The 23,809-nt window shown below is 57.3% G+C and overlaps 1 protein-coding gene and 1 pseudogene across 5 annotated transcripts in view; both read right to left on the minus strand.

Moving 5' to 3' along the window:
* Positions 1-565: 565 nt before the first annotated feature.
* HIRA (histone cell cycle regulator) overlaps positions 566-23,809 on the minus strand; it is a 47,314-nt gene continuing 24,070 nt past the window's right edge. For all 5 annotated transcript variants that reach the window (XM_070475769.1, XM_070475768.1, XM_070475770.1 and 2 more), the window contains 15 exons: positions 22,311-22,381; positions 21,958-22,063; positions 20,273-20,503; positions 19,653-19,738; positions 11,114-11,305; positions 9,761-9,922; positions 8,100-8,304; positions 7,760-7,864; positions 6,550-6,698; positions 5,447-5,667; positions 5,187-5,292; positions 4,840-4,962; positions 4,475-4,638; positions 4,014-4,102; positions 566-1,385 (listed from right to left, as the gene is read on the minus strand). In XM_070475769.1, the coding sequence (XP_070331870.1) occupies positions 1,269-1,385; positions 4,014-4,102; positions 4,475-4,638; positions 4,840-4,962; positions 5,187-5,292; positions 5,447-5,667; positions 6,550-6,698; positions 7,760-7,864; positions 8,100-8,304; positions 9,761-9,922; positions 11,114-11,305; positions 19,653-19,738; positions 20,273-20,503; positions 21,958-22,063; positions 22,311-22,381 (2,127 nt within the window). In that variant the 3' untranslated portion in view covers positions 566-1,268. The remainder of the gene's footprint in view (positions 1,386-4,013; positions 4,103-4,474; positions 4,639-4,839; positions 4,963-5,186; positions 5,293-5,446; positions 5,668-6,549; positions 6,699-7,759; positions 7,865-8,099; positions 8,305-9,760; positions 9,923-11,113; positions 11,306-19,652; positions 19,739-20,272; positions 20,504-21,957; positions 22,064-22,310; positions 22,382-23,809) is intronic.
* Positions 12,657-19,643, minus strand: LOC110143751 (large ribosomal subunit protein uL1-like; annotated as a pseudogene).

Genomic DNA, 23,809 nt, shown 5'->3' on the forward strand with positions numbered 1-23,809 from the left:
GCATCCTGTGGCTCCCATAGCCTGGCTTCTGGGGTGCCCCTGCCCAAGTGCAGTGTGTCTGCTGGCTTTGTTGGGCACGTGTGTGCGCAGTTCTCTTCAGCCACGTGACTTCCCAGTGAGACAGGCGATGGGACGACCCCCCGGCGGGAAAGCAGCCAGACGGGATGTCAGTGACCAGAACCACCAGGCCTGCTTTCCCGACGCGACCACGGTCTGGCACCAGAGAAGGAGGCGCCCAGCCCTCAGCGGGCCGCCAGTTTCTGGGGCTCCAGCCATCTCTTCCTGTCGGTCAGCGCTGGGCCTGCCGCCTAAGAAAACCCTGATGTCCATGGTGACTGCACACAGAGCCCGGGACCTCTGCAGCTGGCCTGGGAGAAGACGCGGGCGGGCCAGCCTGCCAGCTCATGAGATGCTACGTGAGGCTTCGCATGGAGGGGCCGGGGGTCAGGTGACGTCACAGATCCCTTTCTGGCTGTGCTGTGTCATCGGCACATTTCAGGACAGGGGTCCATGGTGCGGGGAGGGCCTGGGAGTTGGAAGGAAAAGGCTGGGGAAGTCAGGAGCATTTGGTATCCAATGTGTGTCCATTTATTTTACACTTACAAAAGAAATCACCCACCCTCTGCCCCATCCCCCAAAAAAGTCTCTTTTTACAAACATTTAAAAATTAAAACCAAGTGAAGACAGACAAGTTAATTTCAGTACAATTATTTTTCAATGTAGCTGTCATAATTAGAGTTTAAATTTCCTACAAGTGACCAATGTCCAAGTGACTTATAGGGAAATCCTGATTATTGGCCATTTTACAAGTTAGCAAATTCTAGTACAAAAATAGTCCGTGTGCTGGAACAGGCTCTCCTTTGACACAGGCCTCAGGCCAGTCTATTGACCACATATAGGCTCTCCTTTCACACAGGCCTCAGGCCAGTCTATTGACCTCATAACCCGCGAGCGTCCTGGGGCTCTCTCTTTACAGCGGCTCCTTCGTCGTAGCTGAAGCAGCCTGGTGCCCCCCACAGTGGCCGGCCTGGCTCTGCCCGGGGCCGCGCTGGAGACGGCAGGCCCCGGGGCAGCAGGCAGAGCCCAGCTCCGCTCCGGGCCTGGAGGGCGGGTGTGCTGCAGGCAGAGCTGCCCCCTCTGAGGGAGCAGCAGGCCAGGACGTGGCTCCGTGTGGCCCGGCCCGCCTCCCGCAGTCTCAGCGTCCCCAGGGCCCAGCGAGGGCAGCGGTGGGCCTTGCGGCGGGGGCCCTTGGGGCAGGGGCGGGCCGGCTACTTGTCCCGCAGCAGGTCCAGCTGCTCCTGGCACTCGGTGAAGAGGCGCTGGAAGCGGAGGTTCTGCCCAATGACTGGCAACAGCTCCTTCAGCAGGTCCCGCTTGCGCAGACCCTGTGGGCACAGGAGAGGCGGCTAAGGGCCCTGGCAGGGCTTCCCCGGATGGGAGCCATCTCACCGGGAGGTGGGGCGGCTGAATGTGGAGGCGCAGAGCGGCAGGTACGGGGGGGGGGGGGGGGGGGGCAGGTTCTAGGTAGGTTCTGCTCATCTGGGCCCCCTGTGGCTGCAGGCTCGGGCACCGCTGGTCTCTGCACTAGTCAGTGGCCAGAGGAGCCTGGCCTCCAGGCCGGGATGGGACCAGGCTGCTAGGGCGGGCCCCCCTGGGGGGCGGCTCCCCAGGGGTCCGAGGTCAAGCCCGGGGCAGAGGAGGGGCCATGGCCTCGCATTCCGGGGTCTCTGCCTTCAGCGCTTCCTACACCCCTTCTGCCCTTGTGCGGCGGGCACCGCCAGGCGGGGTCTGCATTCACAGACCCCCGAGGAGCACAGCTGCTGAGAAGGGAGCACCCCCGCAGGCAGTGCTGACCACCGTGAGAGGAGGCCCAGGTGTGACGGTGTGGACCCTGGACGGGGAAACACAGAGGCACCAGCCACGGACAGCACAGCACGCCCCACAGGGGTGGGGCTCCGGGGGCCGGGGCGCTGCGAGGCCGAGCAGTGTGAGGGCCGGTGGGGAGCAGGTGGGGGACCACTGTCTACGGAGGCCTGTGGACGACAGCGGAGAGCGGACACCCAGGTAACAGGTTCCACAGGAGACACAGAGGGCTCAGGGAAACACGTCCATGTCACAGCCACAGGAGACGCAGAGGGCTCAGGGAAACGGGTCCATGTCACAGCTAAAGGCTGAAAGGCCCTACTGAGGGCTGAGTAGGTGACGCAGAAAATCCGATAAACAGACATGTTGGAATAAGACACAAAATTTTCAGATAAATGGCCGAAAAATTATGAACATTTTCAAAGATTAAGAACATATTACCTATAAAGGAAAACATGCCAAGATTCACAGTGAAGTGTTTTTGTCTTTTTACCACACAGTCTGCGATATCTTGGTTCTTGAGCAGGGATTAAACCTGGGCCCGCATGGAGTCCTAACCACTGGACTTCCAGGGAAATCCCTGGTATTTTTAATACCCTGGAAAAAACCTTGCCTACCTTTTAATCCAGCTAAAGAATTACTGACATAAGAGATTATCATAAAAAATGTTTTATTCAGGCTTGTACCACCTCAGAAGGGTTACGCCAGGAAAGATCCACTCTGAAAATATTTTGGAGGAAATACTCAAGAGTGAGAAGAGGTAAGTCCAGATGATGGTACAAGGCATGTATCTTGCTAAAGCTGATTCTGGGTCTTTAATATGAACATATACATAAGGAAACAAAAGACATAACTAGGTGATGAAAATACAGCTTGCCAGATCAAACAAAAGCCAGCCACACCAATGTTGGCAAGAAATACACAGACATGTACACGGAAAGGCTGAAAGTTAAAAATGGAGAAAGATATGTTGCTAATAATAAATGCAGTATTTTACATTATCAAGTAATGTAGACTTTGTGACAAAAACCATCACTGGAGAGAGTGTGCAAAGACCCCAGCACACGCGGTGCCCCCCCCAACTGTCTCGGGCAGCAGCCAGACACAGCTCACAGCCACTTCTCCAGTCAGGGACACAAGTCCTGAGACGGAGACCTCAATGGATGAGGCTTCCCTAGAGGGTCTGGCAGGACAGCTCAGGCCCCCGAGGGCGGCTGCTCTGTGCCCACCCTCTGCTTACTGTCTGCCCCACCACCCCCAACGACCACCCCGTACACGTGGAGCTTTGATCTCTGACGGCAAGAAACCTGGGGTAGTCCCCTGAGGTGCACCGGGAGCTCATATCACCAATTTCCTAATGTATAAGAAGTTGCTGCAAACCAGTAAGAAAAGCAAATGACACCAAAGTATTCCAACAGGAAATACAAATGGTTCTTAAACACGTGAGATGACGTCATCCCAGGAAGCCTCCTGGGGCCCGTGGACCCCATACCATCGCAGGCAGCACCCTCTACTTGCCAGCCCTCCTGGGGACCAGTTCCACAGGAACGGCCAATTCTCACCGAGGAACTCGGCATAAAGGCCGAGGGCGCACACTCAACTCACCCCCACCCCACTCTCAACATCCAGACAAGAACACAGGAGAAATCTTTTTTAAAAAAAGGTGTCAATTCAGAAGAGTGCTGGGACCTTCCCTGGTGGTCCAGTGGAGGGGACTCTGCACTTCACGGCAGGGGCTCGGGTCCAACCCCTGGTCAGGGAATTCAGACCCTGCAAGCCACGCAATGCAGCCTCTGCAGGACCCACTTCCTGCCCTCAAGTCACACCCCGCTCTGCCGACGGTGTTCCGGCCACAGGGGCCTCCAGGGCCCAGGTGGCGCACTGCCACCGAGGTCTCCCCAGCAGACCCCCGAGGTCTCCCCAGCACCACTCTGCAGACTCAACGGCTCACTCGCCCAGGTCTGCCAGACCAGACGGCACCTCACTGCTAATAGACACAGAAAGGAGACCCCCTGGCTGTGCTGAGAGGGCTTCCGCCAGGACGGCTGGGCACTGCGCCCTCACTCAGGCCGGGCCCCAGGAAGCTCTCACAGCACCCTGGTTCAGGCCTCAGTCCCACCTTCCTGCAGGGGTAAGAGAGCTGCACCTACCACCACCGTGGACTCCCACTGGCTTCCAGTGGACGTGTGAACTGGCCCCAGGAGGTCCTTGCATATTTCCCGGAGTCGGTATTCAAACCCTAGTTACAGAAAACGCAGAAACAGGAACACGTCACAAAAAGAGCAGAAAGCCGAGGCCACACCAGGTCCCTGTGCGCACGAAGCCCAAGGACCCACTTGCTCCCTGTACCACCTCCCAGGGCCTGCAGTCTCGGCTCCGGCCCCGAGCTGCCCTCTTCCTGGGCACAAGTGCATCCCGGAGACACCAGGGTGTGGGCCGTGGGAGGAGGAGTGGACGGGGGCTCTGCTGGGCAGGAGGGGCTCGAAGGAAGGGGAGAGCTGCAGGCCTATAGGGCTCCAAGGCTTCTGAGAATTACCTCCAAGTGCACCCTGCCGCAGCCCCCCACCTCGCGGCGGGCCGGACGCTGGCAGGGCCGGGGCCCGGGGCTCACCTTCGTTCACGAGGTACCGCGCGTATAGGAGCAGCCAGTGGCGGTACTCGTGGCTGGAGCGCAGGGTGAGCGCCGCGGCGACCTGGTTCTCCAGGTAGGCCAGGGTGGTCTCCTGCTGCACCACGTGAGGCACGGAGAAGAGCCGGGCTGCTTGCCGCCCCGAGCTGCGGGCAGAGTGCTGTCAGCAGGCTCTCGGCCGGCCCCAGGCCCTGCTCTGCACCGCCCAGCAAGCCCACCACCCGCCTCTCAAGCGACCGGGCGGTGAGCCTACTCCCTGAGACAGAGCCTGCCCGTGGGCCAGACAACAGTCCAGGGTGGGCCTGGCAGGGACCGCGTGTGCACAGCCACCCTCTCCTGGCACCTACGTGGAGGCGCGGCCCTGGACTATGGCTAAGGGTCCCGAACACAGCATGGCGTCCTGGGGTGGCAGGCTGCTCCTGAAGTCCGCGCACTGTGCCAGTGAGTCCTGCTTGTCAGAGACCAGGTTCCTGGGGACACAGGGGCAGGAGGGGCTCACGGAAACCGAAGGCCCAGCAGGGGCAGTGTGAGCCGGGTGCCCTGCACACCCACAGGGGCCTCCTGATGTGGGCGCTGGCCAGAGGCCAGGCCGGAAATGCCGGGGGACGAGCCCAGGGACACTCAAGTGCCCCCCCGGGACAGGACCCCAGAGAGTGGACAGCGGGAGCACAGGCCCCAGGGGCGGCGAGCTCACCACGTGGACAGTGACGGGCTGAAGCAGTAGGCCTTGCCGTCCGACAGGTTCATCACGGGGATCCCATGCTGTGTCAGCAAGATCTGAGATACCGTCATGTCGCTTCCTGGCGAGACACACAGAAGGTTTCCGCGTGTTCCGGTCAGCGGGCACCAGACCCCTCAGCAGTGGGGCCCAGAGCTTGCTCGTCGCCTCGGCCAGCAGGCCTGTCACCCCAGCCCCGGCCTGGGCCGCTCCCACCCCCGAGGGCCCACGCACACCTGCCAGGATGGAGTGCAGAGACTGCTCCTTCACCACCACCACCTGCCTGTGCACGTCCCAGACGGACAGCGTGGCGGCGGCGGTGAGCGCCATGACATAGGGGCCGGTGCAGTGCAGGGTGGAGATCGGGGACGGCAGCAATATGGGTGGCAGGAGGCGGCGGCCGCAGGCGGAGAACACCGACAGCGTCCGCTTTTCACAGGCCACGCACACCACGTCCCTGGGGGCGGGGGGCGGGCGTCAGGGGCCTGCCCGGGGCCGGCTCCTCTCCCCAGGCTGCCCGGGCTCACACGGGCTGCCCCGGGAGCAGGTGTCCAAGGAGCAGTGCCCCGACAGTGAGCGTCCCTGTGGTCCCGGCTGAGACGAGCCAGAGCGGCCCCCAAGGGCTCTGCCCAGACACGCTCCCTCCTCCGGGCAGCCACGGGGGCCCTGGGCTGTGCCTGGCGCCGCAGGCTCTGCGCCCCGTGGGGCCCCCACTGCGGGGCCCGGCAGCAGGCGGCAGGTCTGCGCACCCGACCGGGGCCTGGCTGGCCGTTCAGTGACTCTGCAGCAGCCTCTGGTCACCAGGGAGGCTGTGCTGACACGCCCACCCCGCCCGGCCTCGTACCAGAGCCAGGGGAGTCCAGCGAGGGCGTCGCCTGGCAAGCTCGGGTACAGGGCACAGGCCTGACGGACGAGCGTGCTCATGAGGGAGCGCGCACCGCTCCGATGGGCCCTCCCTCCAGAGGAAGCATGTGCGGGGCCCCTCCAGCAGCCCTGGAGCCCGTGGGAACACACTAGGGGGCTGACCCCCGAGCAGAGCTCCCCTCGAAGGGCAGGACCTGGAAAGCACTGGCCTGGGGACTGGGAGGACCGTCTGAAAGCCCTGCTGACTTCCCTGGATGAAAGCTCAGGCCAGAGAAGCAGCCAGCGATGCTTAGAGGCAGGCAGTGCAGCATGCACACAGGGCCTGCAGGAGCCTGGCCACGATGCCCGGGGTAGGGGGTTCCCCTCCTGAAGCAGGCGGGTGACAGCGCCACCTTCGGGGTGCCCCAGGGACGCAGTGGGCCGGGCACAGTGTAGGGGCCGCCCTGTGTTCAGTGGGGCAAGGCCCCGCCCTTACCCGCTGCCAGCGGCCGTGAGGATGCGGCCGGGGAGCACCGTCTCCCACTCCTTCCCCTCACGGCTGCACTTCAGGCGGCTCAGCTTCAGGCCCCCGCCAGCCGTCACTTCGTTCTCCACCTCAATGTACATGGAAGGGTCGGAGCTCACCTGGGGGAGGCAAGACAACAGTCTCAGGGGAGCTGGCCTTGGACGTGGGCCCCGGGGCGGACAGAGCTGCCCGCCACCGGGAGGGGTCAGCAGGCGTGGTCATGGGCACAGGTGCCGGGAGCGGGTGACCACCGGTCCTCCACCCGCGGAGTGGACACGCTGGGTCATAGCTGATGACTGAAGCCTCTGGATCCTGCCACCCCCGCTCAGGAGAGAGAGAGCAGAGGCCACAGGTGACCTGCCAAGAGCATACAGTATGGAAGGACCCTGGCTCAAGGGCAGAGCCGGGAAACACGGTTCTCCAGACTGGGGATCTTCAACAGCTGTGGGGTGTGGCAGGCACGGAGGTTGCCCGGCTCCTGGAGGAGGTCTGGGAGGACCGAGGTGCCCAGCGTGCTCACTAGAGCCCGTGTCCCTGCAGGTGAGTGTGGGGAGATGGTGTGGGTTAGCGTCGGCTCCACAGGGGCAGACAGGATGGCTGGCACTTGGGAGGCCCCAGCAGCTGAGCTGGGCGGAGGGCTGGCCAGGCCCCCAGAAAACAAGTACAGTCCCACCTGGCGCTGCGGGGAAGGCCCTGGGGTGGGGGACTGGCGACTTGTGGGAAGAACCCAGCGCCCCACCAGAGGACCCCGAGGGCCAGCCTGGGCAGGGCGGTGTGCCCCGCCAGCACGGGGGTCCTGAGGGTGAGGGGACAGCGTCTGAGGCTGAGGCCTCTGGGCCGAGGACCGCCAGCCCCAGGTGCGTGCTGACACACCCTCATGGCCAGCTGTGCCAGATGCGGGGACGTGGACGGGCCAGCAGGCGGGTCAGCCCCAGGCACTGAGCCCAAGGTCCAGAGCCAAGACGGAGGAGGCTTCTGGGAGAAGGGACCCCTGGGGTGGGTCTTAAGGAGCTGGATGCCCAGTGGGAGCAGCAGGCCTCGGAACCCCAAAGAGACTAGCCGCTCTGTAAGACTGGGTGGCTGCATGGATCAGCCACAGCTCCCCCGAAGGTGATGGAGGCCACGTGGAAGCAGCCCGAGTCTGTGACAGCTCAGGGCTCACGGCTCAGGGGGAGCTCACCTGGAGGGTGAAGGCTCTCTGGGGGCCCGGCATCGGCAGCTTCAGTGCAGGAGCTGGGACAGACACACACACAGTGTCCTTCTCGGCAGTCAGGGCGGCGGGGGACTGCAAGACCAGAGGCGTCCCTGAGCCCCGCACCCAAGGGCAGCGACCGGTGAGGACAAGCCCCTGAGCGAGGCTGGGCCTGCAACCCTGGCTTCCCCATCCTGAGGACCGCAGGGCAGATGCGTGCCACAGAGGCAGGCCGCTGTGGGCACGAGGCGGCTGCCCTGGGGGGCTCGAAGACTCCGGGGAGGGGTGGGGCGGTCCAGGCCCCGGAGGCGCCCACCGCCAGGCTCACCTGAACAGACAGGGACATGGGCAGGAGCCGCGAGTCCTTCCGCGGCCGCCCCTTCTTCTTCTTCTCCACGGTCTCCACCTCCAGCTCCAGCTTGCGCTTGGACAGCGAGGGGGGCCTGGCCGCGGGCGCCTTCTCGTCGCTGTCGCTGCTGCTGTCCAGGACGTCGCGGGGCCGCGGCTCCCTCACCAGGCTCTGCTCCTTCAACCTGCACGACACACGCCCGTGGCATTTCCGCAGGACCAATCGTGTCAGGGGAGCCAGTTACATCCCTAGTCAGCCCCCAAAGCTGACAAACCAAACAAGCTAGAAGAGGGCTTCCCTGGGGGTCCACCTGGGAGCGCAGGGGGCACGGCTTCAGCCCCTGCTCTGGGAGGACCCCGTGCACCGAGGGGCAGCTAAGCCCATGCCCAGAGTGTGTGCTCTGGGACAAGAGGCCACTGCAACGCACGGAGCCCCGGCTGCCGCAGCCAGAGCAACAAGGGCCCAGTGCAACCAAAACTACAAAGATAAACATGTGCATTAAAAAAACAGAAAGAAGGAAGCGATCAAACCATGAAAATGTGTGGAGGAACCTTAAACATATTCTTAAGAGAAAGAAGGCCACGTGGAGACTGAGCCGTGTGGTCCCGATGACACCTTTTGGAAACAGCATGCTACGGACATGGTGAGGAGGCCAGGGCTGCTCAGGAGGGACCCCGCCGTGTGCCATCTGGACGCCTGCCTGTGGGCACGCACGCTCACTGGCACTTCCTCTCCTGTTTTTGGGTTCTGGACTCTCAGGTATCCCCTGCCGCTGTCAAGGGAAAGGCTGAGGATGGTGGACGTGACGCCTCACCCCACAGGCCCTGCTGGAGCTCCACGGGCCTGAAAGGCGGTAAGGGACGGGGGTGACAGCTCCTGAGGCAGCCGGCCTGGCGGCCTCGGGGCCCAGGTCTCCCTCCTGCGCCTGGGGCTGGGAGGCACCTCAGCACCCCTCACTTCCTGTTTAGGGACACGGGTCTCATCTCACCAGCTTTCCAGAGCGCTCAGCAGCAGGAGGCTTCAGATCCGCCACACTCTGACCTCACACCAAGGTCAGAGGCCATGCTGGCCTGCATGACAGTGCCCCATGCCCTTCCCTGAGACTGAACACTTCCCAGACACGCGCTTTCCACACTGGGTGAAGCCCCGGGGCATCACAGGTGGCTGCAGCTCCACAACGCCGTCCATGGCAAGGAAGGGTCTTGTCACAGCTGCTGCCCAGAGTTCTCTGGGCACTGGACAGCTAAGGGGCTCTGTAGGTCTTGGGCCCCCGTCCCTGACGTGCTGATGGGGACGCAGCTCCAGGAAGGGATGGGCGCTCCCAGCCTGTGCCAAGGCAGGTGGCCCGGCCCACTCGCACCCCACCAGCCCTCGACTCGCAGGACCAGGCAGTGTGCTCCATGCCTCACAGGGCTTGTGGCGAGGCCTCCCTGGGGGCAGAGGCTCCAGGCCAGCCACAGGGGCTGGAATGCGCAGGCGGCCGGCTCAGTAGGGTTCTGGTGCCTGTGGGGGCTCAGAAGCCTCCAGTCCCTCACTCTGCCTCGGCTCCTGATCTCCCGGCTGATGTTGAGCAAGGAGCTGGCATTAGAGACTGGAACCCTCCTGCCCTCATCTCCTGGGCGCACACAGCCACCACCTACCTTTCCACAGCTGTCGGGGTCACGTTGGCCAAGGCAGGAGTCCCCGGTGTGGCTTTGGAGCGCTCCGTGAACCGGGAGTCGAACGCCTTCATAGGTTCGATCTTGGACGGGGTTGTCAGGACGGAGGGGGATGGGGTGGTGGGAGCAGTGGCCGTGTTCACGCTGGGGTGAGTGGGGGGAAGGCCACGTCACACAACCAGCAGGGCCCAGAGTCTGGGCTGTGTGCCGTGGAGCCCAAGGAGCCAGGCACAAACATCAGATTTCCATAAACGACTTCCCTGACTTCAACATCCCCACATATTACCTTCTGGAAAGCATTACCTTTCAGCACCCGGCATTTGTGAGGCTGTGAGCAAATGCCTGGCACTCCCCTCCACACGTTCTGAGAGCTGCTGGCGGTACAAGGCCGGGACAGCAGCTCCACAGGCCCTTCCTCACCTCGGGCCCATCTCCACCCCAGCCCGGTCTGACCACAGGTCTAACCGAAATGCACAGGGTCCCGAAGCCACCGTTCTCTCCTGCTGCCTTCCCTGGCCAAGTGCTGCACTTGGGCAACCCTGCTTGCCTCTGGGGGACGGTCAAGTGCCACCCCCTCACCCCGCCCCAGATCCAGGCACGTCCCACACGCTGGTCCGAAGCCGCGGGGCTTCCTCCGGGCTGACCTGGGCCAGACCTGCAGGTCTCCCAGGACCTTGTGCGGGCCCGGCACACTGCCCTTCCCCAGACCCCTTCGCCCTGACGCCCAGCTTCCTGAGTGGCCTGGCGGACCCACCCCGTGCACCCTCCTCCCCTGGTGCAGGCCTCCTGGCCATGACCACAGCAGAGGCTGTGGTACTGCGGGCCCCAGAGTCACCGCGACTGCCGGGCACAGGCCAGAGCAGCAGCTGAGCCCGGGCACCTCCCGGGCGTCCTGTGTCTGCACCAGGGAGAAGCCAGCCTTTTGTCCCGTGCCCGCATCCCCCTCCTCAGGGTTTGGGGCTCTGCTCTCGTGGCCGTGACCCTGTGGCCTGGCTCAGCCTAAGAACTTCTGGAGACCTGCCCGGCAAGGCCCTCACGGGGGCAGCTCCTCAGTCACACCCCTCTGCTCCTTTCCCACAGCCAGCATGGTATCCAGGCGGTGGGCCATGGGCTCCCCTAGCAGACATGTTCTGAGTGTGGGGGGAGCTGGGGCCGGGGCACACGAGCAGATGGGCTGAAGCAGGGCTGGCCGTGCGGCTGCTGACACGGAGGCCTGAGGGCCCTGAGCACTGACCCCGCTTCTGAGCAGGCCCCCATCTGAAACCCAGCCCGTTCCTCCCTTCACCTGAGGCCGCCCAGTGTTCCCGGGACCTGCCCCTGGCCCCACGGACTCACCCGTCCTTACTGGCAGCGTCGCCCACAGGCCGGGTGCCGGCCACCGGCTCAGTGGAAGGCTTCGAGGAGCCGAAGGGGACGGGCGCGCTGGGGTCCAGCGGCAGCAGCGGTGGGCCGCTGTGGGAGCTGAGCATGGTGCCCGCCAGGGAGCCCGAGAGCGGGATGCTGTTGAAGAAGGCCGTGGAGAAGTCCCTGTCGCCGAAAAGGGAGAGTCAGCGCAGACCACGGGCGCCGCGCCAAGTACTCATACACCCTCAGCCCGTTTCTGGTCCAGACGCAAGGCACCTTCAGGGTGCTTTTCATGCAGGTGACAGAGAAGTGAAAAAGAAAGTAAAACCACTTCCCACACTACATTCAGTTGAACCTAAGACAGACTGGGACTTTATGCGCCACTAAGAGTGGTTTCTGTCAGATGCTTCTGATTTTAGGACGCACCCTGACCTGAGGGTTAACCGGGCAAGCATGTCTTGGGGCTGGGGAGACAGTACACAGGGGCTCCCTGCCGTTACGGGCGGGCTGGACGTGCCATGAGTCACCCAACCAGCCTCTTCCGAGGAACGGCCAAAGGTTTCTGGGGTTTCTGTAACACACTGCAGGGCTCTGCTGAGGGTCCTGGGGCGCCTGGCTGCCTCCCCACGGGGCCGCCGTCTGGACTAACACACTCCCCAAGCATGTGACGAGGACAGCACACGGAGGACAGAGACGCCTTCCGTGTCAACTGTCGGCCCACCTTGACTTCATGCGCTATGGGGGATAAATTCCTAGAAGCAACTGTGCTAACAAGTGGAACGTCCACAGACGGCTCTGGACAAACCGTTCTCAGGGTCCTGCTTTGAGGTCCACCTCACAGGCTGTGTATGGCTGCCCCTCTCTCCACACGCTCACCACCAGTTTCACCAGTTTCCTCGCCTCTGACCCTCTGAGATCAAAGCGGCGCGTCACTACAGGCCTGCTGTCGTTCGGCCGCTCAGCCCTGCCCACCTCTTCGCAGCCCCACGGACAGCAGCACGCCAGGCGGCCCTGTCCTTCACTGTCTCCCGGAGTTTGCCCAAACTCAAGTCCATTGAATCGATGACACCGTCCAGCCACCTTATCCTGTCATCCCCTCTCCTCCTGCCTTCAATTTTCCCCAGCATTAGGGTTTAATTTACAATTATTTTGATTCAGGGTTGAAAATTTTTCATCTAGAAATATCTTGACTTTCTTTTTCTGCGAACTGTTTGTTCATTTCTGTCATCCATTTTTCTTTTTTTTTTTCATCCTGTCAAAATGTATTGAGCAGCAACTGTGTGCCCAATGCTGGGAATACAATGGTGAAGATGGCCATGGTCTCTGCCCACATGAGTGTAAATCTCGTAGCCAGTCAGCCAACTGCATCTGTAATTTTAACATTACTATTGTAATAAGTGCTCTGAGATCAGTCATGCTAAGACATTTAACAGCAAGTCGACCCACATTAGGATCTTTTTCTATCTGATTACTGGTCTGTATTATTAAGACCTACTCACCATATTTTAAACAATTCCTATATGGACAGGAAATATTTTCACCAGAATGTTGTGTTTTGACTACTTACTGTGTAATTTTTCTTGCAAAAACATGTTGTATTTGTGTGGTCTAACTTTTGTGTAATTTGTAGGCAAGAATTTTTTTACCTCTGAGGTTACTTAAACAAACTAAAAAAATAACTGACGAGTTCAGAATGTTATTCTCTGAAAAATTTCTGAGCTGTGCAAAATTGTGAGCTGTAAGACTGCAGTACAGCTGATTTACACTGTTTATTTCTGCTGCACAGGGAAGTGACTCAGTTATACATGCATATACGTTCTTTTCATTCTGCTTTATCACAGGCCGTTGAGTATAGCCTTGTGAGCAGTGTGCCCGTCCCATACGTAACAGTTAGATCTGCTAACTCACAAACCCCCACTATTTCCCTCCCCAAACTCTCTCCTTAGCAACCACACCTCTGTTCTCTATGCCTGCAATATCTGTTTTGTAGATATGTTCACTTGTGTCATATTTTACATTCCACACACGAGTCATATCATCTGGCATTTGTCTTTCTGTGACTCACTTCACGTACCATGATAATCTCTAGGTCAATCCATGTTGCTGTAAATGGCAATGTTTTACTCCCTTTATATGGCTGAGTAGTACTCCATTGTATAAATTATACTACATCTTCGTCCATTCATGTGTTGATGGACATTTAGTTTCTTTCCCCGGCTTGGCTATTGTAGATAGTGCTGCAGTGAACACTGGGATGCATTATCTTTTTGAACAACAGCTTTCTCCAGGTATGTGCCCAGAGTGAGCTTGCTGGGTCACATTTTCAGCTTTTTGAGGAACCTCCTCACTGTTTTTCATAGTGGCTGCACCAATTCACCTTCCCACCAACGGTGTAGAAGAGTTCCCTTTTCTCCACACCTTCTCCGACGTTTGTTACTTGCAGACTTTTTAATGATGCCATTTGGACTAGTGTGAGATGATAACTCACTGTGGTTTAGATTTGCATTTCTCTAACAGTTAGTGATGCTGAGCATCTTTTCATGTGCCTGGTGGCCATCTGTGTCTTTTTTTGAGAAATATCTATTCAGGTCTTCTGCTCATGTTTGGATTTTTTAAGAACTGAGTTGTCTGAGCTGTTTGTGTCTTTTGGAGATTGAGCCCTTGTTGGTTGCATTGTCTGCACGTGTTTCCTCCCAGTCCACAGGTTGTCTTTCCATTTGTGTATGGTTTCCATTGCTGTGCAAAAGCTTTTAAGTTTGATTAGATCTCATTTGTGGTTTTTTTTTTTTGATGGTTGAGTATGGTTTATTAAGCTGGGCCTTAGTATAGACACTGGGGCTTGCCCATGGTGCTCTTAATGTACAAGGCCCTGACATTCTGTTAATTTTTCTTGAGCAACGACACCAGGAAGCTGACAGCTAAGTGCATGTACACAAGTGCAACATCTGTCATCTTCATGTGGCTGACAGCCACTGCCAGACACAGCACCTTCTTCATCTGGAACGTGATCGTGGACTCCACTTCATCGACTGTGGCCACCACGTTCTTATTGTGAGCCAGCAAGGAAGGGAAATGGCCAGCCTTTTTCAGGCCTGGGCCCAGGATTTGTGGGATCTGCTGGATCAGAGACTCTGAAGCCAAATGTTGAATGCTGAACATGAAAGTCGCTCAGTCGTGCCTGACTCTTTGCGACTCCATATATTATACTCCATGGAATCCTCCAGGCCAGAACACTGGAGTGGGTAGCCTTTCCCTTCTCCAGGGGATCTTCCCAACCCAGGAATCAAGCCCAGGTCTCCCGCACTGCAGGTGGGTTCTTTACCAGCTGAGCCACCAGGGAAGCCCCCGAAGGCCTCTGATCTCTTGGCCAGCTTCTCATTCTTGCTGAGTCTCTTCAGCACCTTGATGTCCATGTGGGGGTGTCCACAGCTGTGGCCACATCACAGTGCTGCTGTCCCCCAGGACGCACCGTGACCCCGGGGCGGGGAGTGGACTTGAGCCTGACGGTGCCCAGGAAGCGTCTGTCCTTCTGAGGGTCACAGTTTCAGGCTGATCTGAAGCTCCACCGTCTCCAAACACCTCTGGCTGGTTCCCGGGCAGGACTTCCCGCACCACCTCATAGAGGGTGTCACGGGAGACTTTGCTGCTCATGGTTCCTCACACCGTGATAAGCCAGAAAAAAAAAAAAAGTCATTTATTTTTGTTGCTGTTTCTATTGCCTTAAGAAAACGCTGGTAGAGCACACATCAGAGAATGCAGTTCTCTTCCAGGAGTTTCATGGTTGTGTGTCTTTTGTTTAAGTCTCTAAGCCATTTTGAATTAATTTATGTGCTCAGTGTGAGGGAGTACTCTGGCTTCACTGATTTACATGCGCTGTCCAGCCTTCCCAGCACCATTTACTGAAGAGATGTCTCTCCTCCACTGTATATAGTCTTGTACTGTTTCTAGGGAGTATTACGCCCTTTTACTGAATTAGATTATGATTCATCACAGGTGCAAAACATGCTGTAAAATTCTTGTAACATCTGAGTGTATCACTGAGTCTTTCATTGTATTTCACCGTTCTATTTATGTGTACGTACGTCACTATTGTAATTATAGCTTCTAAGTTTTCATTTCTAGTGGGGCTAGTCTCTTCTGATGAACCTTTTCCAGAATACTTCAGCCGCTCCCGTGTACTTTTCCACGTAACTTCAGAATCAGTTTGTCTTTTGCTGAAAGTCCCTGTGGTAATCTGCACTGTCTCATGCTGTGCTTACAGGCTGAGAGAGACTTGCCATCTCTACGATCCTGAGTCAGCCTGTCTAGTAAGCGGTGTGCCTTGCGAGCTGTTTCTGTGAATTTTCTTTGAGGTCTTGCAGTAGAGTTTAAAGTTTTCTTCTTCATAAAGATCTCCTGTGCTTGTGACATTCCAGGTGCTGCCCTGCTGAAAACGACTTCTCTCTTCACACCTTCCAAAGGTAACTGGTGCTACTTGATGGCGCGTGGCTGGTCATACCCAGGCACCTGGTCTTCTATTACTGACTGTGGCAGCTTTTCCAGTTGATTATCTTGTGGATCACATCACCCTTGACTAACACACTTGCCACCTCCTTTCTAATTTCTTTTTTCTTTTGTCTAACTGTATGAGTTGGCATTGCTAGAACAAGGTTAAAGTATCATCACAAGAGTAGACATTTGTTCAGTTTTCAAATTTAATTTAAAATAAGTTCATCAAGTTTAATAAACACCTATCTATTCCTATTTAATTTTTAAGTAAGAATGATATTGGACTTAATAAAAATGCCTCTTAAGCATCTACAGAGATGACCAAATAATTTACTTTGATCTATTGAAAGGTAGGAGTAAAATAAGTTCCCCCAAATCATCTGAACTGTCGCACTTTCCTGAAATAAATTTTACTTATTTATAGTGTATTAGCATTTTAACAGTGTAAGGTTCAGTTTGTTACAGTTTATTTAGGATTTTACATAGACATTTGGAAATGAGACTGATCAGAAATTTACTGTATCTGTCACATTTTGATTGTGAAATTTCAATATAGTGTTCATTAAAAAAAATGATTTTGCAAGTTTTCCTTCTTTTTCTAAGCAGTAGGGGTATTTTCAATAGAATTAGGTTGGTGCAAAAATAATTGCGATTTTGCACTGTTGAAATCTGTGCTTTGATATTGGAATATATTCTAAATAAAATGTGATTATGTTCTATATCATTTTAACGTGAATTTCTCACTTTATCTTTTTGCTAATGACTTATTATTTGTTGTGCATTTTGTATTTATTTTAGACTATGGAAACGATGTTAGACACAAAGCACATTTGAGCTTTTCTTATTTGAGTTCAAAATGGGTGGTAAAAGCAGTGGAGACAACTCACAACATCAACAACACATTTGACCCACGACCTGCAAACAAACGTACAGTGCCTAAGTTTTGCAGAGACAAGCGCCTTGAAGACGAGTGAAGGGACGGCCATCAGAAGTTGACAACGACAACTGCGAGCGCCACTGAAGCTGATCCTGTTAGAACCGCGTGATACGTTGTCCAAGAACTCAAACGCAACCACTGTACAGTTGTTCAGCATTTGAAGCAAATTGGAAAGGTGAAAAAAGTTGATGAGTGGGTGCCTCATGTGCAGATCAGAAATCAAAAAACAGTTGTTTCGAAGTGTCATTTTCACTTATTCTACAAAACAATGAACCATTTCTTGGCTGGACTGTGACATGCGACAAAAGGTGGATTGTATACGACAACTGGTGATGGCCAGTTCAGTCGGTGGACTGAGAAGCTCCAAAGCACTTCCCAAAACCAAACTCACACCCAAAAAAGGTCAAGGCCACTGTTAGGTGATCTGCTGCTGGTCTGATCCACTACAATCTTCTGAACTGCAGCAAAACCATTACATCTGAGACACGCTCAGCAAATTGACAAGATGCACTGAAAACTGCAATGCCTGCAAATGGTACTGGTCAACAGAAAAGGCCCAACTCTTCTCCATGACAACGCCTGACTGCACGTAGCACGAGCAGTGTTACGAAGTTTTGCCTCATCCACCATATTCACCTGACCTCTTGCCAAGTGAGTAGCACTTTTTCAAGCATCTTGACAACACCTTTGCAGGGAAAACACTTCCATAACCAGCAGGACGCAGAAAATGCTTTCCAAGTTTGTTGGATCCCGAAGCATGGATTTTTATGCTACAGGAATAAACAAACATCTCTTGTCAGCAAAAACGTAATTGTTGATTGTAATGGTTCCTGTTTTGATTGATAAAGATGTTTGAGCCTAGTTGTAAGGATTTAAAATTCATGATCCAAAACTAATTAAATTTGCACCAATCACTTCATTGCAAATAGATGGGGAACAGTGGAAACAGCGGCTGACTTTATTTTTCTGGGTTCCAAAATCACTGCAGATGGTGATTACAGCCATGAAATTAAAAGACACTTGCTCCTTGGAATGAAAGTGCCTATTAAAAAGCAGAGACATTACTTTGCCAACAAAAGTTAGTCTAGTCAGGGCTATGGTTTTTCCAGGAGTCATGTTTGGATGTGAGGGTTGGACTATAAAGAAAGCTGAGCACAGAAGAATTGATGCTTTTGAACTGTGGTGTTGGAGAACTCTTGAGAGTCCCTTGGACTGCAAGGAGTTCCAACCAGTCCATCCTAAAGGAGATCAGTCCTAGGTGTTCATTGGAGGGACTGATGTTGAAGCTGAAACTCCAGCACTTTGGCCACCTGATGCGAACAGCAGACTCATTGGAAAAGACCCTGAGGCTGGGAAAGACTGAGGGCAGGAGGAGAAGGAGACAACAGAGGATGAGATGCTTGGATGGCATCACTGACACAATGGACATGGGTCTGGGTGGACTCTGGGAGTTGGTGATGGACAGGGAGGCCTGGCGTGCTGCGGTTCATGGGTTCGCAGAGTCAGACACGACTGAGTGAGTGAACTGAACTGCTATTAGAATGATTTGTTCTTTAAAGTTTGTTAGAATTTTCCCATGAAGTTCTTAGTCTGTTGGCTTTTGGTAGGTTACCTCTTTGACAGTTGTCCTTTATTTCTTCTCTAAGACTTCATCTGTATAGATTTTATTCAGTTTTGGTAACTTTTGTTTTCCTCAAAATAATTCATTTCTAGATTTATTTGCAGAGTACGACAAAAGTATCTTTCATCTTTTTGGTTTATTCTTTATCCGTGATTGCTTCCCACTTTTTTCCATTTTAAATATTTGCACAGTTTCTCTTTTCTCTTGATTAGTTAAGCTAATAATTACCTAGTCCATTGTTACTTGTTTTGACATGCACATCAAGAGAAGAAAGTCATTATGATCAAAAGCATTAAGTCTGGTGCAAGAAACACATGCCCCAGGGCAGAAAGCTGGCTCATGCACCACCCTGCCTCCTCAGCAGGACTCACACAGAAGCCCCACCCTCGTCTCCCACCTATATAGCCCTCCCTCCAGTGGCTCTGAGGTGGTCAAGCTCTGCACAGCTGGGTTTCACCTGGTCCTGAGAAAGGCGGGTGGGGGCGGAGCAGGGGAAAAGGCTCCTTCAAGAGAAGCCACCCTGGGCGAGGGTCTGGAGGCTGGTTCCAGCACCATCTGGGGCTTGGTGCCTGCAAACCCGACTCCGGGAGAGTGTCAGTGATTAAGGGTCCCCGTGGCCCTCAGGGGAGATTCAGAACAGTCCAGGGAGGAAGGCGAGCAGAGTGCAGAGCGCAGCTGTGTATGGTGCCCATGCAGACGGCGGAAGGGACGGGCCCCCTTAACCCGCAGCCTGTTCTTTACACTCGCCCTGAGTCCTCACTCTGGGGAGAATGACCAACACGAAAGCCAGCCCGACTACAGACGCCACGACAGCAGTGGACGCCCACCGAGTCCACTGCCCACCTCAGCCGCACCTTACACTCCCGGTTCTGGGAAGTGCGCCAAGGGGGCAGTCAGAGTGGTGCTCAGAATCATGGACCAGCACAGTCCTCTGCACACACCGCACGTCCACAGCCACGGGATTGGCCAGGTAAGGCACAGTGCGTTCACAGGTGGGCACCTGGATCCTCCGCAAGCCAGTGCTCCAGAGAACCAGTTATTAAAGTGGACACAAGGTCAAGAACCAGGAACAAATGGGGGACATGGACAGCAGACTGTTAACAGTGATCAAATCTGAGACTGGCCTGTGGGTAATACTTCTGTCCTTTGGGCCTTACTGCTTTCAACATCACGTATACATTCCTTTCCTACTGAGAAACAGGATGCTACGAAAGCGTAAAAAGAAAAAAAAGTCGGCCTAACTTTTCTCGCCCTGGTGTCTTCAATGAAGTGGTGCCAGCTGCGTGGACATGGCAGAGCCACGGAGGCACCTCCACGAGCCCGCCTGCAGCGCTGTCCAGGAGCAGGGCTCTGAGCAGCTGGGCTCAGCTTGCCCCCGTCCGCCCACGAGCCTGGGAAGGCTGGGCTGTCACAGAGCTGCCTGGTGTAAAGAAAGAGGGAGAACGCCCAGAGAAGGCCAGAGAAGGCGTGGGGAAAGCGAGTACCCGGTGTCCAGCTGTGCTATGCAGAGAGGCGTGATTCTCCTCCGACCGTCTGCGGTCCGCGTCTCAACCTGCTTCTTTAAAAGGTTCTGGCAAAGGAGAGAGACAGACGAAGGGAGACGCGTCAGTATCTGTGAGCAGGCAAGGCCTGCAAGGAAGCGAGCCTCAGCTCCCCATGCTGAGGCTTTTCGGATGCAACCAGACGGAGCCTATGGTTCAGGACGTGTGCTCAACCTCCTATCCTGAGGGGCAGCAGCTCCAGCAGCCCCTCGCCTCCACCTCTAGGGCCCACCTGACCGGGCCTCCAGGCAGTGAACAGGTGCCGGGCCAGCCACACCCGCAAGCACAGGCTCCATGCGGAGTCACCTATCGGGCGAGCCCTGACCTCCTCTCTCTAAACAGTGGTCCGTAAGAGCTTCCCATTGGAGGCGCATAACCCAGGCCTCCAGTCGTGCCCTGTCTGTGCCCTCCCCCTCCCCTGCATCCCCAGGGGAGCACGGCCCCCAGAGAAAGACGTGGAGCCGACAGTCTTTGGAGGGCAGGGCCCGAGACCCACTGCCTTGTGTCTAGCCCCCTGGAAAGGCTACGGGCGGTATCCTTGGGGTGCCGGGCCTGGCCCTCACCTTCCTGATGTCCTCCAGACTCTCCCCATTGACGACACCGGCGACCGAGGTGGCGGAGCCTGTGTCCCTGGCCGTGGGTCCAGCATCTCTGGCTACGGGGCCCTTGTGGTCCAGCTGCTGCTGCCTGCGCTGGTACTGCAGCATCTCCGGGTTCTCGATGACAGCGGTGGACAGCTGGGCCTCGGTCATGATGGCCAGGCTCTTGCCGTAGGTGGATTGGTGGATGCGGCTCTGGGGAAGGCCGATTGAGGGGTGTGATGCTGCCCACCCGGCCCCGGGCAGGGTCCCTGAGCCCTCCCGTCATCTGCCTCCTACTGACTACGTGTCAGGAGCGGCCCTGCACCCTCCCTGGGTGCTCACAGCCTTTGGGGCGTCTACACCTGGGGATGCGAGTGAACGCCTGACCCTTTGGCAGGTCTGATGCAGAATGAAGAGCAAGAAACTCTCGCTGAACCAAAATCGAGATCCTCAGGTTGTAACATGAGGCTCTTAAACCACTGCAAGGATGCAAAGGCTTCTTGGGAACCAGATCCCAGACTCAGAACCTCCTCCCACAGCCGGAGAAGCCCCGCAAGGCTGGAGGTCCCCACCTGAGAGCAAGGGAAGGACTGGCGTGCGGGACAGGGAAAACTTTCTCTGCCTGCGTGGCTCTCAACACGTCCCAACCATCACGAGCTGGGCCTGCCCACCTTCCCAGACCTTAGCAGTCCTGGGCCATGAGACACCCATGGGAGTGGGGGCAGTGGCCTCAGCACGTGGGTGTGGCTGGTGGCACAAGCAGAAGACGCACACTGGGTGTGCTAACGACCAAAGCAGAGGCCAGCGGGAGAGCTGTCTGGCAGGAAGGACCCCGGGCAGGGTGGCCTGGGGCCACAAACCCCTCCCTGGGCCCTGGAGTCTCGGATCAGGATTCAGAGCTCAGCCTCAGCATGCTTCCAACACAGGGGCCCTGCCTGCACCCAGGCTGGTCATAGCTCTCAAGGGTGAAGGGAGGTCACCTGGAGATGCTGACCGGGGGAGGGAAGAGCTGGGGTGGTGGACTCACATGCCTCCCAAGGGTCAGGACTGTGGGTGCCAGGCCAGCCCAGGACCCTGAGCCAGGCAGATCCCAATGCCCAAAGGGTGACGCCGTAGTGGGGTCCCCACAGAGGCCTCCGAGGGGCTCCCAGCAACAGCGGCCCCCCAGAGAGGAGAGCTGGCATGGGCCTGCTCGAGGGAAGCAAGCTCCAAGCCGCAGCAGGGAAAGCCGCACCAGCGCCCCGTCCCGGGCAGGCATGCTTCTGCCCCCAGACCTCAAGCTCACCAAGGAGGGGCTTGCTCACGGGCTAGCAAGACGGAGCAGTCCTGCCTGGAGAGGTGTGGTGCACACGGCCCTGGGCCTGGGAGACATAAGTGCCAGGAGAGGGGGTGTTTCCCGTACCGATGGCTGACCCAAGGCCGTGTCAGCACAGGACGCGGGGCAGATGGGCGCCCGGCAGCCCCTCTGCGCTCCTGGCGTGAGCACTGCTAGGGCGGCTGTCGGCTCAGGGAAAGACACCCAGGCCTGCTCGTGACTGAGATGGATTCTGGATGAACAGAACTTCATCTGTGAGGGTGACAGGCTGCAACAGGCTAAGCCCAGGGACGCTTCAGGAAGCAGTAAGTCTGTGCAGGCTGCAGGGGCCCCAGAGCTGTGCGGCTCCTACCTTCTCCTCCTCGCTCAGGGGGTCTCCCAGCTCGTCCTGGGAGAAATCCAGAAATGCCACGGAGCCGTCCATGGAGCACACCAGGATACCCAGCCCATTCAGGGTCCTAGAAGAGACGGCCGTCAGCAGGCAGGCACAAGCCCTGGGGAGAGGCCCCCATGCCTGGGGGGAGGTGCGGGGACAGTCCCATCCCAGAGGGCTCTAGGCTCTACAGTTATCCGCACATGTACACCTGGGGGTCTGCTCCAGCTGCGACCCTGGGCCTGGCCACTCGGCCCTGATCACACGAGGCCTCGGGCTCCAGTGGGTGCCTCCCCCGCCCCAGACTGTGCCTCGAGCTGAGGCCAGCTTACCAGGAGATGTCCATGATGGATTTGTCGAACAGCTCGTGGATGACCACCAATGGTCGTTTCAGGCAGGTGAGCTGGAAGGCAGACGAACGAGTGAAACCTCCCCACCCACTCAGCTCAGGGCTGCCGCCAGACCAAGAGCCTCAGTTCAGCTGCGCTGACACAAAGGGCACATCCAGCTCCGCTCACCCACCACCAGGACCCCAGCGGTGGGCCCAAGCCCACAAGACACACACACAGCGGGGTCAGGGAGACGGCTGCACACACACCACACAACCAGTGATGCTGGGGCTTCCGGAAGGCCTCTAGAGCAGGGATGGGGCCAGGGCCGCAGAGGAGGAGGCAGCCAAGGCAGGTCCGGGAAAGTACAGCCTCAGGGAGGACCGGCCCCCTGCGTGTACCCAGGCTCCGCGGGGCAGTGCCATGCACCTCATGGGCTCACACTGCCCTGGACCAGGCCCCGGGCCACCACTACTAACCCCCTTTCTTCTGTCTTGGGACAAACAGCGTACTCTCTTAAAGTCAGGCACAGGGCTGCCCACTGAGACTGTGACACAGCGTGTCACAAACATCCCATGCAAGCCTTTGTCTGAGGCCACGCTCCCGCCTGTCCCACGCGCTCCCGCCCCAGGGCCCCCACGTGGCCAAGTGCAGGCCCCGATGTCCAGCAGGTTGGGCTCTCACATGCGGGGCTGGCCCGCCTGCCTCCGGGGCCCGGGAACCCACCTCACGGGCAGGAGGCCCTGCAACCAGCCCGGTCCTGGGGATGGGGCTGGACTCTGAGCCTGGAGCCCACGGGAACCTCGCCCTCCAAATCCTTTCTCCAGAGAGACCCAGCCTGGCCCTCCACCCACAGTCCGCCTGCAGGCCCTTGTAAGCAGGGGCCCTGTCGGCCTGAGCTCCGGCACCAAGGCTTTGCTCAGAGCACCGGGACGGAGCCATGGGAGCGTGCACTGGACCGCCCACGACGCACCAGGCCTAGGCCTAGCACAGGGCCTGGGATTGCCCTGCCATCAACAACTGTCCCGAATGCAGCCGGGGATAACCTCCAGACCTGCAACACCAGACCCACTGTCTACAGGGAGTCAAGTGTGAGGAATAAGCTACTGTTAACGCAGCAACACACACAAATCTCAACACGGCATGCCAAGTGAAAGCTAGACAGGGTACAGACAATGAACCCTGGGCAACTGCGTTTGTGTGAAGCCCCAAACAGGAAGGCCCAGGCACACGGCAGACGCTGTGGTGAGGTGCCCGGGCGGGGGGCCAGGAGCAGCCTGGGCTACACGGAAGCCACACGCCTGATGATCTGCACACTGCAGGTGGCTGCCCACGGGGGCTTCCTGTCAATACAAAGGGTCCCTTAAAGGAAAGGAAGGCCAGCGCCACGTGTCAACTGCAGCCTGGTCACGCCCCGTACAGGGCAGAGCCCACTGCCTATCACCAGAGTGGGGTCTCTCCTCTCCCTGCTGCCCACCCCTCCCACCCCCGGCAGCGCGCTC

Source organism: Odocoileus virginianus, chromosome 12 (assembly GCF_023699985.2).
Source record: "Odocoileus virginianus isolate 20LAN1187 ecotype Illinois chromosome 12, Ovbor_1.2, whole genome shotgun sequence".
In the NCBI taxonomy this organism is placed as follows: Eukaryota; Metazoa; Chordata; class Mammalia; order Artiodactyla; family Cervidae; genus Odocoileus; species Odocoileus virginianus.